At 44.9% G+C, this 17,654-nt stretch overlaps 1 protein-coding gene across 5 annotated transcripts in view; it reads left to right on the forward strand.

Moving 5' to 3' along the window:
• Positions 1-11,625: 11,625 nt before the first annotated feature.
• DIP2C (disco interacting protein 2 homolog C) overlaps positions 11,626-17,654 on the forward strand; it is a 330,556-nt gene continuing 324,527 nt past the window's right edge. For all 5 annotated transcript variants that reach the window (XM_075746603.1, XM_075746605.1, XM_075746604.1 and 2 more), the window contains exon 1: positions 11,626-11,858. In XM_075746603.1, coding sequence (XP_075602718.1) covers positions 11,774-11,858 — 85 coding nt within the window. In that variant the 5' untranslated portion in view covers positions 11,626-11,773. The remainder of the gene's footprint in view (positions 11,859-17,654) is intronic.

The following is a 17,654-nucleotide window of genomic DNA, read 5'->3' on the forward strand; positions in this document are numbered from 1 at the left end:
TATTCCTATAATAATCAATCATATCTGCATTGCACAGATAATTTTTTTCGATGTATGCCTTTCCACGAATTTATCCATCATAAGTGTGCCCCAGATACTACCTCTTTCCCTAAATTGCACTATTTTTGAGGTTGTTTCCAATAAAAATAAATAATAAAAGTTGTCCATGAGTGGATATACTGTAATGTACAAAAAAGGCTATTTCACTGAAGAGTATCCATTACATACAATAACAGTGATTTGTTTTGCAACATCTATTTTATGCTTTCAAGCTACATAAAAAGCACTCTTGTCCTGTGGTAATTAAAACAAAGACAACACAGACAAGTGTTTTTACTCCCCTTTCTCTAACAGAAACAAGCCTGAAGGGACAAAAGTTTGGTTCATCCTTTTATGTGCCTGGAAAAATGACAGCTCAAATAATGGGGCAGGTGGTGAGCCATTCAGGTGTCACTAGCAAAGGGTGAACAGATGCCACCAGACCTTGCATTAATATATCCGGAAAGGTGAGTAAACGGCAGTTCCTAGGAGCAGGAGCATTTGACATCCTCGCTGGGTCTGACCCTGAGAGCCAGCAGCTCTCCTGGTGCAGACCTCCTCACCCACCAGCAGCAGCTCCTTCAACCAGCCCCCTCAGGGCTATGTCCTGCTCTCCCCTTGCAGGTCCTAGACTATTCAGTTCATAGAATCATAGACTCTTTAAGGTTGGAGAAGACCTCTAACATCATCAAGTCCAACCGTCGACCCAACACCACCATGTCTACTAAACCATGTCCCGAAGTGTCACGTCTACATGTTTTTTGAACATCTCCAGGGACGGTGAGTCCACCATTGCTCTCAGCAGCCTGTTCCAATGCCTGACCACTCTTTTGGTGAAGAAATTTTTCCTAATATCCAATCTAAATCTCCTCTAACACAACTTGAGACCATTTCCTCTTGTCCTTTCACTAGTTACTTGGGAGAAGAGACCAACACCCACCTCACTACAACCTCCTTTCAGGTAGTTGTAGAGAGCGATAAGGTCTCCCCTCAGCCTCCTCCTCTCCAGCCTAAACAACCCCAGTTACCTCAGCTGCTCCTCATAAGACTTGTGCTACAATCCCTTTACCAGCTTCATTGCCCTCCTCTGGACACGCTCCAGCAGCTCAAACGCAGCTGGGCTGTGTTGTCAGAGCCCAGGCTGATCCCTCATTCAGGCTGAGCAGAAAGTGCAAAGAAAGCCCCTGGGGCTGGAGATGCTCCCTACCCAAAGCTTCGGGTCAAAGAACAGGGGCTCTTCAGGAGCAAAGTCACCAGGACCACCAGGTTCCCAACCCAGTGGCAGGGGCCTCAGGGCACAAGGAGGCCGTGGGAAGTGGGGAGTACGAGTGACAGTGAAGACGAAGACTTCTGGCTAAAGAACTGACTGAAAAATGAAGTTGGGAATCTGGGAGAAAGAAAACTGCCCGTGAGTTGTTTCTGGTGTGTTCAGAAAACAAGGTCTTTGCTAAATGAAAACATTACATGGAAGAATATTTCAAATTCTTATAATCTGTATTTTATTCCTGCAAATGCATTCGGGTGAGATATCGACTGACTACTCCAGCTAAAGAGGTGATAATATCCTCTTCCCTTATACGTGTGAAATTATCACATCATGACTTTTTTCAGATGAACTCCCAGAAAGCATTATAAAAAATCTGGAGTTACCTCACCTGTGCTGAATCAACATCACAGCTCGGAGAGAAGTGAAATCTTGGAAAAATTGTGAATCAAATTCTTTCCTGCAATAAAAACTGTTTTGTTTTGTTTTGGGTTTTTTTTTCAGAGGAATTACATATAAGAAACCCCAGGACACAATTTAATTCCAATGGGAAGAAATTTTTCTTACCAATAACCAAAAAAGTGACATTTAACAAACTGTCTGTGCAAAGAAGGTTGGGGAAAATGAAGAAATTACTTGAAACCTTCCCCTGGGCAGAATTTCATCTGAATGAATTATTTCAAGAGTGCATAACACTGTCTTCTGTATTACAGACAGTCACACCAATTAAACTGGTGTAACCATTCTTATTTTGGATTAAGGGTACTTTTACTTTATCTTAGTTTTGATTTGTTCCTAACTGATGCAAGCTAACTGATATAACTCCAGTTTAATTTGAAATAAAACTGGTTTAGATAGATTTTAACTAAAACTGCTTAGAAGCAGTCTGTAAATTATACCGTGTGACCTGGAGACCTCACATCAAAATAAAGGTGTTCATACACAGACATGCACCAAAAATATCCAAAGGTTTGAATTTCAGACTATATCTAGTTATTTCCCTTCTCATTATCACCCAGACAAACCCGTGGTTGTGTACTCAGCTACCCTCAGTGGTTCGGCACTACAAATATCTGATAACGTCGCAAGTCAAGGCAAGAGTCCTCCTGAAGTGATGCTGGAGAGTTCTTTAAAGGTCAGTAAATAGATTAGTTAAAAATCAGAGCAAGAAACAGTAGAAACAGCGCAAGAAAAGAGAATGAAGCAAGAACAAAGTGTGTGACTGAAAGATTACCAGTTCTTGGGATGCAGTGTTGCCCTGCTTGGGGAATACTAAGCTCTCCTGCTTTCTCCGAAAGGCACAGTTTAAATCCCAGAAAGTGAAATGCTGTCCCTCGTAATTATGGTGAAAGGACATTTTTGTAAAATCTCAAGAACATTCTTCTTAAAAACAGAAGGAAATACTGGAGGCATTTTAATGCATAGAATTCTCTTAGTTCTTAAGTAATATTGCTTTCTTATATTGCTAAAGAACTGTTTATCATTAGATAAACACGGTATCTGCGGCATTCATGGCATTTCCTAGAGAAACGCACAAGTACTATTAAGTAATTGGTCCTCACAACACCTGATGAGGTAAGTAAATATTGTCCTGTTTCCACATGTTACCCCATTCTCTGGATGACGATGACCCAGAGAAATTAAGTGCTTTCACTCTCAGCTCCAATGCCCCTGGAAGCCAACAGAACTTAGACGGGTGCCTGAATTAAAAGCATTAAGAAGACCAGGAAAAAGTAATTTTAAACTTGGGAACTGAAGGTCCCAAGCAAGTTCCCTGCTGTCAATCCTGACCTGAATTTCCGGGACTATTTAAAACACAAATGTAAAAGCTTGTCACTGGAAGTTAAACAGTATAGGGACGATGATTCTGAGCCGCTGACGCGGGGTGGTAGGCCAGTGATGTTGTGTTTGTGGAGTTTCAGGCTTTTCTGGTAAGAATAGCTCCCAGGGCCAGAGAGAAGAGGGGGCAGGAAGCACTGTCTACTGCTATTAAAATGGTCCACTGATCTCATGCCTTTAAGGAGGCTCGGAAGAATAAATAGTCAAATATTAACCTTTTTAGCTTAGAAAGGAAAGAAAAACGTCCGTGCACAATGAAAAGCAGTAATGCAGTGAGCCATCCTCTGTCTGCAGCTCCGCGAGGTGCTGCCCAGCTGTTTGGTACCCTCTGCTGCCAGATGTGACCGCTCACAGCAGTGCTCACCGTAGGCTGTGTTTGTCCACACGTCTGGGACACCGAGCACTGGTTTCTCATTTGAAGGGTACGCTTTAATTCATTAACTTGCTGCATAAGCAAAGGGAAGACTAAATCAATGACTTAAGCATTTGCAGAAAGCACACAGAAATCAAAACAGCTGCTGGTTAATGTTGTTTCCAGCACTAAATTCAAATTCCTTGTAATTATTTAACAAAAAGAAAAGGACACAAAATCACAAATAAGAACTTCCTCTTCTGTGCTGCCCTGAGGGAGTACTAAATCACACACCTTAAATAAAAATTGGGGATGTGGCTTCATGTTGGAGTCTCTGCCTGCAAAACTACAGCAGTATACTGCCCTGGGTTTTGCAGTCACAAACCAGGAATGGAAATGGCAAGCAAAAAAGAAAACTTCTGGGCCATTTCATTAATGTATGCAAACAGCAAATGCTTAAGCCCTGGCAGGATTTTTTTTGCAGTGTGTCAGTGAGAATAGTTTTTGCAGGGTTAAGTTTTAAAAGACAGTAGCAAGCCAGCTCTTTCAGGAAAAGTATTTCTACAGAGAAGCTTTAGTACAGTTCTCTGAAAATTTTCTCCTGGACTCAGCAAGCCCTAAAGGACTTCAGCCCATAGAGAAGCTGGTACTGCAAACTCGAATACAGAGACATGCTAGAAGACATCCTTCAGAGCCCCACGGTAACGTTGCAAGGAAGAAATGGCTCCTTCTGAGACAAAAATAAGGATGGGAGTTTCAGCACAGGAAACCTATCAGCTTCCCTACGGAAAGAGCTCAGAGGTGAGGAGCCTGGCCAGAATGAGGATCTCGGGACAACCAGGAGGGACACTGTGAGCGTTGACTTCCCAGAGGGCATCCCCGAGTCTGCACTACCTCTGCCAGAGGCTGACCAAAACGTGTACTTGCTTTTTGGAACAAGTATCTAGATCCTGTTGAGCCAGCACCAAGGGGCACAGACTAAAAAGTGCTAAAGACTTCAGACTGAGTCTAAGTCTTACTTATTTGTATTCACCCAATTTACATTCCTACTCGGATTGTGACCGTGAAGGTGATGATGACAGCAATATTTTCTCAAAAGTCAAGTTACTGCTTCAGAAAAGAAAGGGTTTTCTAGCTGCCAGGAAGATAGAAGTAATTACTTTATGCAGTTAAATAGTGAGATAAGTAACTGTCATACGTTCACTGCCATTTGTGCAAAATTGCTAATGGTAGATGTCAGACATAAGATAGCATGCAATTGGAGCAGATTGTAAAGATAATTATAACACAGCTTCTCAGAACAAAATTCAAGCATTTCTTTTTCGTTGCTAAGTAAGAAAAAAATGAAAATGCAAAGATGGTGCCATAGACATTGTGAAAGCGTTTCAGAATATTTCCACTACTGTTCAGATGGGTCATTTGGAGGTGGCAGCAAGGAATTATTTTTGCTTCCAAGAGTCACTGATAATTCAAATTCTACACCTTGATGGCATAAATGCTCCAAGTCTTACCAGGAGTAAACTAGCTCCCATGTCAGCTGGGAAAACAATTAAGAGAAGATGGAGAAGAGTGTATTTTTTCTGTAACCGCTGATACTTCAAGTCATAGAGTTATTCAAATGTTTTGGCTATATATCTGTTACTCTGCGATAACAAAGAGTAATCTATCATCTCCTTGATTATCTTCAAGAAAGCTTGAAACTCTTCTAGGACTATCTCAAACCATCAAAAACATTCAAAAGTGGAACGTTTCGGATTTTTACAATGCACCATCATTGCAGATGGTAACCTTAATCCTAATTTGAGTGACAACAATCAAGCTGAAACGGAGTTAACCTATCTCAGTGCAAAATGGGCAAAATGATCAATGGTTAATACATCCTTTTGTTTGTAATAAAAAATTTTAGTAATTTTTCTTCATTTCCAAAATGATTTCACATTTGTAAAGGACATTTCATGACATCTGCTGTGAATCCATAAAAATATTAAGGCATGTCCAACAAGGAGTTTACCCTTGTTGTAGCTGAAAGAATCTTAAGATGTTTTCCAGGTATTAAGTTATTTTTGTGCATTAATTGAGCATTGACCTGTTGTGATTTTAATGTTTTTTAGGAAAGGTGAAGATGGGCATCACAGAGTGGCATATTAAGTGACAGAATATTACTTGTATTGCTTTTACAATGTGCCAACAGTTTTGTATGACATCATCTTAAAGCAACAATCTGATTTTTTGTCGCTAAAAAATAAGACATGCATTAACTGGAGGGCAAGCTATTAAAAATTATTAGTTCCTTTTCCATACATGTATGTTTTATTTAAAAAAACACCACAGGAAAACAGAAAAATGGAAAAGAATTTACTCCAGGGAATTTACTCCAGGAAATTTGCTCTCAAATGCTCAGTTTCACATTTTAATTTCAATAGATGGAAAAATTCCCTAAATCTAGTTTAAGAAATTTTGTTGAAGAAAATCTGGTGACTTTTCAGAAAACTGTAAGCGGACAACTATAATTCCTGTGAGATGCATGGTGCAGAGAGAGACCGGCTGTGTGTGTGCATGTGTTGGGATTGTGTGGTAGAATATTGGGACATTTCCTATCTTCGGATGCCAGTTCCCTCAATTTCTCTGAACCTGTGAAATGTGTTATCAATTCCCACCTCAAATACAGCAGTGGAGAGTTGGGTTTTTTTTGGTTTTTCGTTTTTTTTTTTTTTTTTGTGTAAACAGGCTTTGCCAGACTGCAGGAGCCTAATAAACACTTCTTATGTGAGACTACCTTTCAAATCAAAGTTAATTTAAACTGTGCCAGTAAAGGCTTTTTATTAGATTTTTGCTTTTAATAAAAAGAAAGCTGTATGAAAATTATTAAAATGCACAGAATACCATTGCAAAAAAATACTTTTAAATTGACAGTAATCAAATTGTTCCTCTAAGACCAATGGAAATGCAAAGTGGAGAGAGAAAGATCTAATATATTGAGGGAAATGATATTTCCCAAGATTTCCTTTTCCTTTCTTTTCCTGTGCAGTACCTTACTTCTAGTCAAGAAAGTTCCCTTTTATGCTTCTTAGCTCAAATCCGGTTTCATCAGCATGTGAACTAATATGCCAAACTCTGCGCAGAAGGAGCTCAGGCATGAAGCGATGTTCCCTGCTGCCAGCTGTGCTACGAGGCCAGTAAGCTCTGGCACAGGCGGAGAGAGGAACGTCTCAGTTCCCCCACTACCAGAGCTCATCTGCAACGATGTTAAGGAAGAACACGACTGAAGGTCATAGTTCCTCTCAGCTGTCCAGGATTTGCTCACACACTTTTCTGTACACTGAAGTAGATCAGTCTATCTACAGAATTCATTTGGCTTCCCTCGGATTCACTTTCATAAACCACAGGGAATTAAGAGAGGGACATCTACATTATGTTAAAGTTCTAAGGCAGGGAAATGAATGCCAAGATATGCAGTAATTTACATCTGTCACATACCCACGGTAATTAAAGGGATCTAAGGTGCATAAACAGCTTGGAGAAATGAAACTTGGTGCTTGCCCACGTAGCACAACAGAGAATGAAAATCATACGTGAGAAGTGCTGAGTGGCCACCTTTCCCCTCCCCCTCCCTTCCCTTCCTTTCCCGTCCCATCCCAAGATGAGATTAGCTTTAATTTTTAAGTGTTAAAAGACATTAGAACCCAGCTTGGAAACAATTATACAACCATTTGCATGCCATTCAGAGGTAACTTGATTAATGCATCTAATCAATTATTTTTTGCTATTTACGGTGTGGCAGCAGGTAGCCATCCAGCCACATTTGTGGTAGATATAGTGTAAAAGAATAATGCATTTCATGACCTGTGTATGAGACACAAGCAGACAGATGCAAATAGAGGGAGTGGGAGTGGAGAGGGAAAAAATAAACTGAGTTCAACAGGAAATAAAAAAAAAAGCAGCACATCTTTGCATAAGCAATGCCAGGCAGCATGTTCATCCCATCCCACAGCAGGATTATTTCCTACAGCATATTCATGATTGCTTTGTCTACTCTGGTTTTAATGTTTCAAATTATGGGGATTCCACCATTTCCTTTGAGAGCCTCTTCTGCAGTCTAATGCTGTTCATCCCTTGGAAGCTTTCCCTGACACGTGTTTCAGCTCCCCTTCTTATTTCCATCCCATTATTCGAAGTTGTATCCTCTTCTCCCTGCTTTTTTCTCCCCTTCAACTTCCTCGGTGCTTCCACCTTTCAAATCCTCGTGGGCAGCTATCTGGGCCATCCCTTGCTGTTGCTTAGCAAACTGAGCAAGCACTCTCGTGATCTCTCCTTATACCTAAGTCCCTCCAGGCAGCTGATTATTTTTGTTGTTTATCTGTGAATGCCTCCTGCTTTTGACTCTTCTTGCTATGTTGGCCAAATCCTGACTCTCCACTCCCACAGGCAGAAGAGAAGCTAGCCCATTCATTCACAGACATGGTCCTCTTGTTTTTACTATGGTGGCCAGAAGACACACACAGCATTTTAGGTGCTTTGGGCCAAGGTAATAGTGTCTACATAAGTGCTTTGTCATTTTTCTAAATGTCTTTAGTACCTTGCCCCCTTCTGAAAGTGATGACGCTGGGAACGTTTTCTAGTATAGACCTGGCTTCGGGCTAAATCCCTGCAAAACTGAATATATCTTTTGCTGTGAGAGAGCTAGGAAAGAGTTTTTATCTAGTGAAGGTCAATTCTATGTGGTCCTTCAGAGGTTTCACTCAGCTACCGACACCTTAAGATGATCTGTATGGAGCATAGTCTCCAGTAAGATTTGACCACTACAATAAGTATTATTAAGTAAAAATACACTTTTTTTCTTTCTTCCATGAAGATATGCATGTCCAAATGCGTCATTCCATGCAAATAATCCAAATGATTTTAACAACAAAAGCATTTGTGTATGAAGTCACTTGGAAGCTGTGTTGACCAGGGCCACTGTCAGAAAGGCATCACTGACTCGTTTTTCCTCTTGAAAGCAGATGAAGCTGTACACCATGTATCGCCATGCCTGTCAAAAAGCACGTCTTGATAGACAAGCATTCCACACATCCTGACCATGCTAATTAATCACTGCATCCAAAATACCAATAGTATCCCGCTTTTCTTCGAGTCAGGAACATTTCTACTCCTCATTTCAGGGATGACTAGGACACAGTCTCTTATCTATAAATCTGAAAGGATCTGTCAGGTAAGACCAGCTAGGTCAAATCTCCTGACTTGCTTCTATTTTGTTGGAATTTCAGTGTTTCATCAAAATCATTGTGCAAATTTCTATGCTTGAGATTTCATTCCTGGAGTCTGATCCCTCATACTTTGCTGAAGTAAGAAATCTCTCCTCTTGAGATCAGCCCTAAGGAAACAAATGGGCTTTACAGGGGAAGCTGCCATGGCCCCACGCGCATCCCCGTGCCGGCATTTGGCTGATGGAGCCCCAGGTCAAGGTTCCCACAGTGCTCGCCCATGTCTGCGCCCAGCCCCAGGTGGTGGGATGGCCCTGCCTGCCCTGGGACCCCTGCAGCCCCCCAAACCTCCTCCACAGGAGCGACCAGACAGAGAGCTTGATGAATTCAGCCATTTCCATTTCTGCCGGATGAGTTCCAACCCCAAGTGGGGTTTATACTTCCTCTAAAAGCACCCGTTGCCTGAAACGCGGGGCTTGTCATGGAAGCGCCAAGCAAATTTCAGGCACAATGATGTGAATGTTCAAATATTTCTCTTTAGGTCCCTTTACGTAACTTCACAAAAGGAAAAATTGGGGAAGTGGGGTGAACACCACCGGTACAGATTCTGTAATGATCAGATAATGAGCAAAATAATCAGCTCCTCTCAGGATTGGGGAAGTAAAGGTGCAACTCGGAGATACGCATTAGTGAAAGAAGCTGGATCACCGCAAAGCCTTCCTTTGCCTCCCTCTTGGCTGCCTCCATCATACTTGAAAAAGCCGCTCCAGCAGAAGGCTGATGCTTTCAGCCTATTTCATCCCACATAACACAACAAACAAACGAACCTCGGATTCCCACTTAGGAACCCTGGAGCATACTTGGATTTAACTGCTTTTCATTGTTTAGGTCTTGGTGTAATGAACAAGAAAGACCTGGATAATTTTTTAAACGTCTGTATTTGAAACATGCAATGCTTAACAAAAGGTGAAAATCTTACCCCTGTGTGGCACAGCACCAGGGGAGAGGCGTTTGTATAGCCCTAAATGGCGCGCGTGTCGCCACACTGCTAAAATGGCCCTGCTACTGAGAGGCTAACCAGATGGCTCTCATCTTGCAGTGCGTTAAAGAGTCGCCCAGGAGTAGTTACTAGAAATCAACATATATGACAATAAAACAAATAGCAGCACTATAAAATTAAGGGACTTTGTGTGCTCAAGCCTTGTTTACGGCAGGCAACCTCGCTGAAGTATCCCAACCAGTTCTGCCACTGGTCTGGCTGAAGTGATGCTGGCACCGGCCGCGAGCTGGGTGTAAGCAGCTCTCCCGCCCCTGGGGCTGGTCACCAGTGAAAACAGGAGAAACCACCAGCCCTACACATGCTGCAGGAGTCGCTCCAGCGTTGACGCCAGTTCAGCGCAGCTGGTAATATGATGTAATTTGTTTTCGTTCCACAACGTATTAAAAAATTACATTGTTTAGTATAGTCACAGCCTAAGCTTTATCTTTTGAGGAAACTCCTACATCCTTGCTTTTCTTCTACTGACTGAAACGGTAAGCCGGTAAGCCAAGGTTGGCCTGGGGATGATTACGCCTTTTTCTTTCTGCTAACGTTGTATCCCGCTAAGACCTGTTCTACCATTGGGAGTTCCAAGGATTTTTGAAACTATAGGTGTTGTGGTATCTTGCTCCTTCCTTCTTGTGAGAGATTTAAAAAAAACCCCAAACCATCAAAACCCAACCCAAAACAAACAAAAAAAGGCAAAAATATTTGCAGGGAGAAAAAGCAGAAAGGAAGATGTTCCTTTTGAAAGGTATTTGTTGATCTGAAAGGGAGTTTTATTAAATGTTTTCAAAACATTCCTCCTTACGTTGGAGTGGTGTAATTAAGAGTACTGGTGCGTCAGTCCTTTTTACCACGTTCTCCAGATACGGGCTCAGTGTCAGTTGGTACACACGGTGCTGAGCACGGGCACAGCACAGTATCAACTGCTCTTTTTTATTCTATTAAGATTGTGCTACCTTTTCATGGAAACACACGCCCAGGGTTTAGCGATATACATACCAGAATTGCCACAGCTTGTTTGGAACAGGAGAGGAGAATCATTTGAGGTGGAAAAGCCCCTTAAGATCACCGAGTCCGACTGTTAACCTGACGCTGCCAAGCCCACCGCTGGCTGAATGCAGAGAACACAGGTGAAAATAGAGGTACGCTGGAAGTTGTTCAACAGGCGGAGAAGGAAAACGGGGCGCAGGGTGTGGGAGTGCTGTTCGTCTTTGTGGCGCCTGCCTTCAGCGCATCACCGCTTCCCCGGTAAAACGGGGACGCGAAGACCTGCCTCCATGGAGCGCTGTTAGGACGAATAAATGCTAAAGCACCTCGCCAGCCTCGCCCCGAAGCCACCGTACCTGCGCAAAGCGCTGGCACAAGGTCGCTCCGGGCCCGGAGGGGAGGGCGGCGGAACCGCCGGCGCGGAGCCCGGGGCGGGGCGGGGCGGCCCGTCGCGCGGCCGCGGAGCGCCCCGCGGAGCGCCGCCGGCGCTGGGGCGCCCCCTGGGGGCCTGCGGCGGGTGCGCGGGGCGGCGCGGTCACGTGGATGTGACAGCGGCGCTGTGCCTGGCCAGCAGCAGTCGCGGCAGCGGCACCGCAGCGCCAGGCGCCGCCGCCAGCCCGAGCCGGGCGGGGAGGAGCGGGCCGGGGCCGGGGCGCGGCGAGGCGAGACGGGAGCCGCCGCCGCGGTGCCGGGCGGCGGGGGCCGGGGGGTGGGCCGGGCCGGGCGCGGCGGGGAGCCGATGCGGAGCGATCGCGGGCGGGCGGCGGGAGCAGCCATGGCGGGGCCCCGCTGAAGGAGGCGGCGAAGGAGGAGGAGGAGGAGAGGGGAGGAGAGGAGAGGAGAAACCTCCGCATTCCCTCCCTCCGCGCCCCGTCCCCCCGCGCGGACCGCCCGCCCGCCTCTCCCCTGCATGCCCGGCTGAGACCGCGGGGAGGACCCAGCCACCCGCCGCGGCCCCGCCGCCTTCCCTCTGCCCGTTCAGCCGCGGACAAAGGGGGAGAGCGGGGCAGCCAGAGGAGGGGAGAGCCCGTCCCCGCCGCGCGAGCATGGCGGACCGCAGCCTGGAGAGCGTGTCCCTGCCCCTGGAGGTGCGGGCCCGGCTGGCCGAGCTGGAGCTGGAGCTCTCCGAAGGTAAAGGGGCGGCGGGGCGGGCCCGGCCCTCGCGCGGGCGGCGGTCGGGGCGGGCGGCGGTTGGCGCGGGCGCGCGGCAGCGGAGCGGCAGCCCCCGGCCCGCTCCCCCCTCACACACCCTCCGCCCTGCGGCCCTGCTGCCCGCCGGGCTGCTGCGGTGCTCGCCCCGGCCCCGATGGCGCCCGGGGCTCCCCTGACTGTTCCGTCCCCCCCACCCGCTCTCGCCGGCGGGGTGGCGGAGGATACCGGCGCGGATGTTTTGTTCTACCTGTGAATTCCCCCTCGGCTCTCCGCCGCGGCGCTGGCGGGAGAGGGGCTCTGGCGGCGGGGCTGGCCGCCCCAGCCGTGCACGCTGTAGTGCGGGAGGTGGAAAAATCCGTAGGGCTGGGTCGGAGGGGTTCCTGCCCTGCCGAGAAAATGCAGCTTCACGGAAATCTGCCGTGTACCTGCGTGCAAAAAAACCTCCTTTGACCGTATCGAGGGACTGGCCACGAAGTCCGCGCAGTGTGCGTGTCGGTTGCAACAAGATACCCCATGATAAGGTCGTTTTGGACAATACTAGTTAGGTCGCTTAGAGGAAACATTTTTTTTAATTGCGGGTTTGGATTTTTTTTTTTTTTTATATGTATAATTGAAAGCTTGTGGTGGTTTTCTTGGCGCGGTTGATTTTGATGCTCCGCTGGTTCCCGGGTTGGGAAAGCTCTCATGCAAGCCGCATGTTGCCGTTGCCGTGGCTGGGAGGATGAGCGGGAGCCCCAGCCCGCCCTCCTCTCCTCAGCCTGGCTCCAGCTCCCCGTTTCCATGTGTGTCAGCTCCGGTTAAGGAACGAGAGGCAGCAGCGATTAGTGCCTGTCAGGATCCCTGGCTGAGGGGGATTGAGCGCCCAGAGTGCCATCAGTCTTGGAGACGATTTTAGTGTATCAGATGTAATCTCTTCCTCTCAGAGGAAGAGAGTGGGGGGGTATTTATATATACTGATGCTACGGTCGGCTCTTTTCCTGAAATGCGAATCTGCTGTTAGCTGCCACTCCCCCCCCCCCCTTTGTTAATAAATCCCCCCAAATATCAGGGTTCATTCACCACCGAGAGGCTACAGGATTTAACAGAAGGGGCAAATGACGCAGCGTGTCCCAAATTAGTTATTGGAGGTAGTCGATATATTGAGCTGTCTGTCTGTCTTTCAGTCTTTTCGTAACGGTTTGTAAGGGCTCCAAGCCAGAAAGTAAAATGCACTCGAGCCAGTTTCATCAGCAGGGAGGAGCTGATGTTGACATTGTATTTTCCTTTTAATACTTTGAGGGTGAAGAGGAGAATGAGCTACTGGGATTGCTTGTGGCTCTCGTTTCTGTGCCTTCCCCTCCCCAAGGGTGCCCTGAAAACGTGAAATAAGAGGAGTTAAATACAATATTGCCTTTCTGTGATGCACTGCTTGTCGATTGGCCCCTATCGGTGGTAGTGAGGGTGGGAGGAAGGACTGTTTGTGTCACAGTATACTTAACGTTCTTGCTTTATGCAGAAAATGCTTTTTGGTGTGTATCACATCATTGCCTACATACCAACGAGATACTAATTAAAACAGCTGTTAGTAAATGCTTGCAGAAGACCAAAATCAAACTGGCATAGACCTTCAATAAGAAATATGCTAATTCAGTGTACTGAAGTTGTAATACAGTTTTACGGTGCAGTTTCTGTGGCTGTAAGCATGATCCAAGAAAGCTCTGAGGAAGTGGGACGTGGTTTGCAATTGGACGTCTGTATCTGCACTGCTGTAACTTCCCTGCAGCTAGAGCTGGAATGAATTTAGCCCACTGACAATGTCTTTCCTTCTGTGCCACTGACGTTACACCCAGCAGACGGGATGGCTCGTGTTTTCTGACTGTAGCAGCCTAAACAAAGATCAGTTCGAACTGGGAGGTGGGTGGAGAAAGGGTCAGCATCCCGGCTTCGTGTCTTCCCCCAAGCCGCTCTTAATGTGCTCTTAGTCAACTGCATTACAGTGCTCAGTGCCTGAGAAAATGAAATCATTCACTGCTTAAAGCTCCTACCTTTCTGTACCCATGTTGCAACTCCTGGTCTGTTTCCAAAACTAATCCCTACAGATAGTGGAATCGGTAATTTGTCCTCTTTTGTTGTGTTGTAGAAGACCGGTCATACTCTGGCCATGTTAACTCTGAGTTAAATGGTTTTCAAGAGAACTTTACACCCTGAACATGCAGCATATGTGCTCAACGACCATTATGAGCCAGTCCACTGGCTTCAGTGGAGTACATTTTCTGAGATACGCTTCTGCAGATACATAAAAGTTCACAAGACTGAGGTTTAACGTGTTAAGCTTGTGATGTGTTAAGGTGTCTTTGCTGCCTTTGTGAAGCAGGAAACTGTTGAAGGCATTAGACAGGCAACTGCATGCTTAAACATGTGTTTGGGTCTCATTGATAACATTGGCCGTTGAATGAATTGTGCCTCTTTTAAAGTGTTTTCCTGAGTCAGACTTGCTAGGAAAATGTTTTTCAAATGCTGGATATCTGAACCAGTTTGTTGCATTGTTTGTAAACATGAGTTTTTCAGTTCTGGTGCTGCTGGATGTTGTGGGTCTTACCACTGCTGCTTGTACCCAAGCAACTGGGTTCTATGGTGCCAAAACCTGTTAAGGATGGTGCAGCTTTAGGAACAGCTTCTGAAAGAATGCTGCTGCTTTGTGGAGGAGAGAGGAGCTCCGGCAGGATTATTGCAAGATCGTTTCTTGGCTGTGAGCTAAAGCTGTCTCCTTCCTAGCTCTTGGAAGTGTCTAGTGTGATAGCACAGGTCCTACCCACGCAATGCCTCTGAAAACCTAACGTAAAATAGCTGGTGTCCGTGTCACCAGACAGCTAGTACTGTGTCACTAGCACAGCAGGCACTGTGCAGATGTTGTAATTACAGTCTTCACTGGTAGTCATCATACATTTAAATTTGGCCATGGTATTCTCCACCCCCACCCCAACCCTTGTAGCCGAATTCTCAGTTCCTTGTTCAGCTGTGCATGAGGCCTAGCCTCACTTGTGGCAGGGATGCTGGCAGGAGAACCTCAGCATGTGGCTGCCGGACAGGTAGCGTGTGCTTTTTAGACAATAGGGCAAAGTGCCTTATTTTTTGTGAGTGTTTAGGCAGTTCTGCACTGCTTTGATTGGGAGGGAGGAGCAGTTTGTCGGGAAGGTGTTTACTTGGTGTTCTGCTAAGATTGTCTGTGTGGTTATTGTGGGCAAGCCACATGCCTTCTACCTCCCTTTTGTTGTGGTCTGAATGGGCTTTTTTGTTTTAAACATAGCTATTTAAAAGGTACTATGGATGCAAATTAGGATAACCATTTCAGATTTTGTTAGTTTCATTATTATGATTTAGAAGGTGAAGATCAGAGTCAGAAATGCAGCGTCCTCAGTGCCTGCGTGCTGATAGCCTGCCCCACGCAGGGAGTAAGTGGTGGAGGTAGCCTAGCACTCTGATGAGTGCCGAGAGTGACTTTCACGTTGATGTGTTGGCATGTAATGTTATATTCAGCTCAAGGTATCAATAGCACACTTCTTGATGGTGTTTTCACTTCATTTTGGGAGGGGGAAAATGCTTCTGTGTTTCTCAGAACATAGGGGTGCAGCAGCAGTTTGAATTTTGTGAGTATTAGAAGTTGTGGAATCATCCTTATGCCACCAGATTTCTGAAGACATTTGTTTTGCTGTGTTTGAGTGAATGTGCCTGATGCTGGCATGTTACAGATGTGTTCTTTGACACTCTGTAGTAGTTTCCACTGAGCGTACTAAAGCTTGTGTTGCTCAAAACTGTAGCCCTTCTAAGGCTGATGCAATCAACATGTCACTCTGCAGTAGTTGTTCTTTAGGGCTGCTTAGAATTTTACGAGGCTTTAGTTTTCTAACGATGTATAAAATTGTACTGGGTGGAAATAGATGAATCATCTTGTTTTTTAGAATAGCTTGGGGGTTGTTAACTGAAGAACTGATTTAATAAAACCAGGAGTCCTGAAATGTGCTGTCTTATTAAAAAAAATCTATTTCTACAATCCCTCCATTCTTAAAAACACTTAAGAATTTAAAAAAAAAAAGCCCCCTCCAATACTTTTCTCATTTTCCCCTCAATTTAAGGGTATACAACTTTATATTGCCCTTCCAATTACTTCCTGAACCAAAATTAATTGGGAAAAGATGCTCTGTAGCTCTTCCAGTATTTTATCCAAGTGTCAGATAACACAGCAGAAACACTTAAAGAACCACAGACGCCACATGGAAAATGTGAAAACCATCCTGTTCAGAAACTATTCTCCCTGTATTCCATACTATACTTCCAGTCCTCTTCCATTTTAAACATATGAGGCATAGCAGGTTTTTTTTTTCTTTTGAAAGGCTGAACTTTTCTCCAGTGATTACTTTCCAAAAAGTGTCATCAGATCTTTAATAGATTGGTTGCTTATTCCCGAAGGCACTGGACACACACTCAGCTAATTAATTTGGTCCTCAGCTTTTGTTGTATCAACTGGCTCGATTATATTCAGTAATATTGTTGGTTTGACTGGGTCATTGTCTGGCCAGGTTTATTATTTTATTAGCAATAAGTTCTGTCTTTTGTTGTCTGCATGTAGTCACTGGGTTGGGGCCGGAAAACTGTAGTTAGCTCCTCTAGTTATTATTTCTCCATTACATTTGCCAGCTGACTCTTCACCCGTGGAGAGGTTTCAAAGTGTGAAAATTTCAATAACTACCACACCTCTGTGATTTGGGACGCAAAGTCATCCTTTTAATTCACTCCTTGAGAGATAGTGCTCTGCTTAGCAAGTAGGTATCACCTGTGCAATGACAAAGTGTTAATACTTTCTGAGTTTAGGTGAGAAATGAACTAAGAAATTCAATACTCAGTTTTGCTTCTTGTTTTCTGAGCTGTTAGAGTGCAGTTGGCTCATGTTTTGAGTTCTTTTTCTCTCAAAGAGAGGACTAATTTACTCAAAATACATAGAGCTGAAATTTTCACCTAAGTTACCTACAAGATCTAAGGCTTTAAGAAAACATAACCAAATACCATGGGAATTATGATAAAATCAAGAGTGCTGGCAGCAGAAACCTTTTTCTTTGTAAGATGAAGCTCCTCTCATCAGCTGTTTTGTTTCTTGGATGGTGCTCAAGTTGGAGAGGGACAGTGACTTGATTATTTTAAAACCAGGTTAAATTCACTCATGAGTCAATAACCATTTGCATTTTAAGGCACTGGAATTTGAAGGTTGGTTTTGGTTTTTTTTTTTTGTTTGTTTGTTTTGGTTTGGTTTTTGTTTTTGTTTTTTAAATACATACCTACTTCACTTTGCTGTGTGGACTTAAGGGCTTTTATTGGGTGGTGGTGTGTGGAAAGAATTCTCTGTCACTCATTCAGCTGAAGTACATTGTAATGCCTTGTAAAACGCACTATGCAAATCTCCAGGATGTTCCCAGAACAGCTGTCCTGAAGGCATGCTGTAAATACACCTTTATTGCCAGCTGATGTTGAGCAGGATTGATGCCCAAGGGTTACACTTAATAGATCATTCACATGATCTTTACTTTATTACACAACAGACATATTCGAAAAACTTTTCCCAAGGATGTGCGAAAATTGCCAATGGGGTGTCAGTTTTATAAGCAAAACAGGCAGTAAGCAATGTATTTCTAACGAGAACACGCATTGTAAGGAGCTACCCTTTGCAGCTTCAGGGTACGTCTGTGTGATCGTGCTGCACAGTGCAGGGAGCAGAAGCCAGCACTGCTTCCCCTTGCCAAACCA

The sequence above is a fragment of the Balearica regulorum genome, chromosome 2 (assembly GCF_011004875.1).
Source record: "Balearica regulorum gibbericeps isolate bBalReg1 chromosome 2, bBalReg1.pri, whole genome shotgun sequence".
NCBI classification, from domain to species: domain Eukaryota; kingdom Metazoa; phylum Chordata; class Aves; order Gruiformes; family Gruidae; genus Balearica; species Balearica regulorum.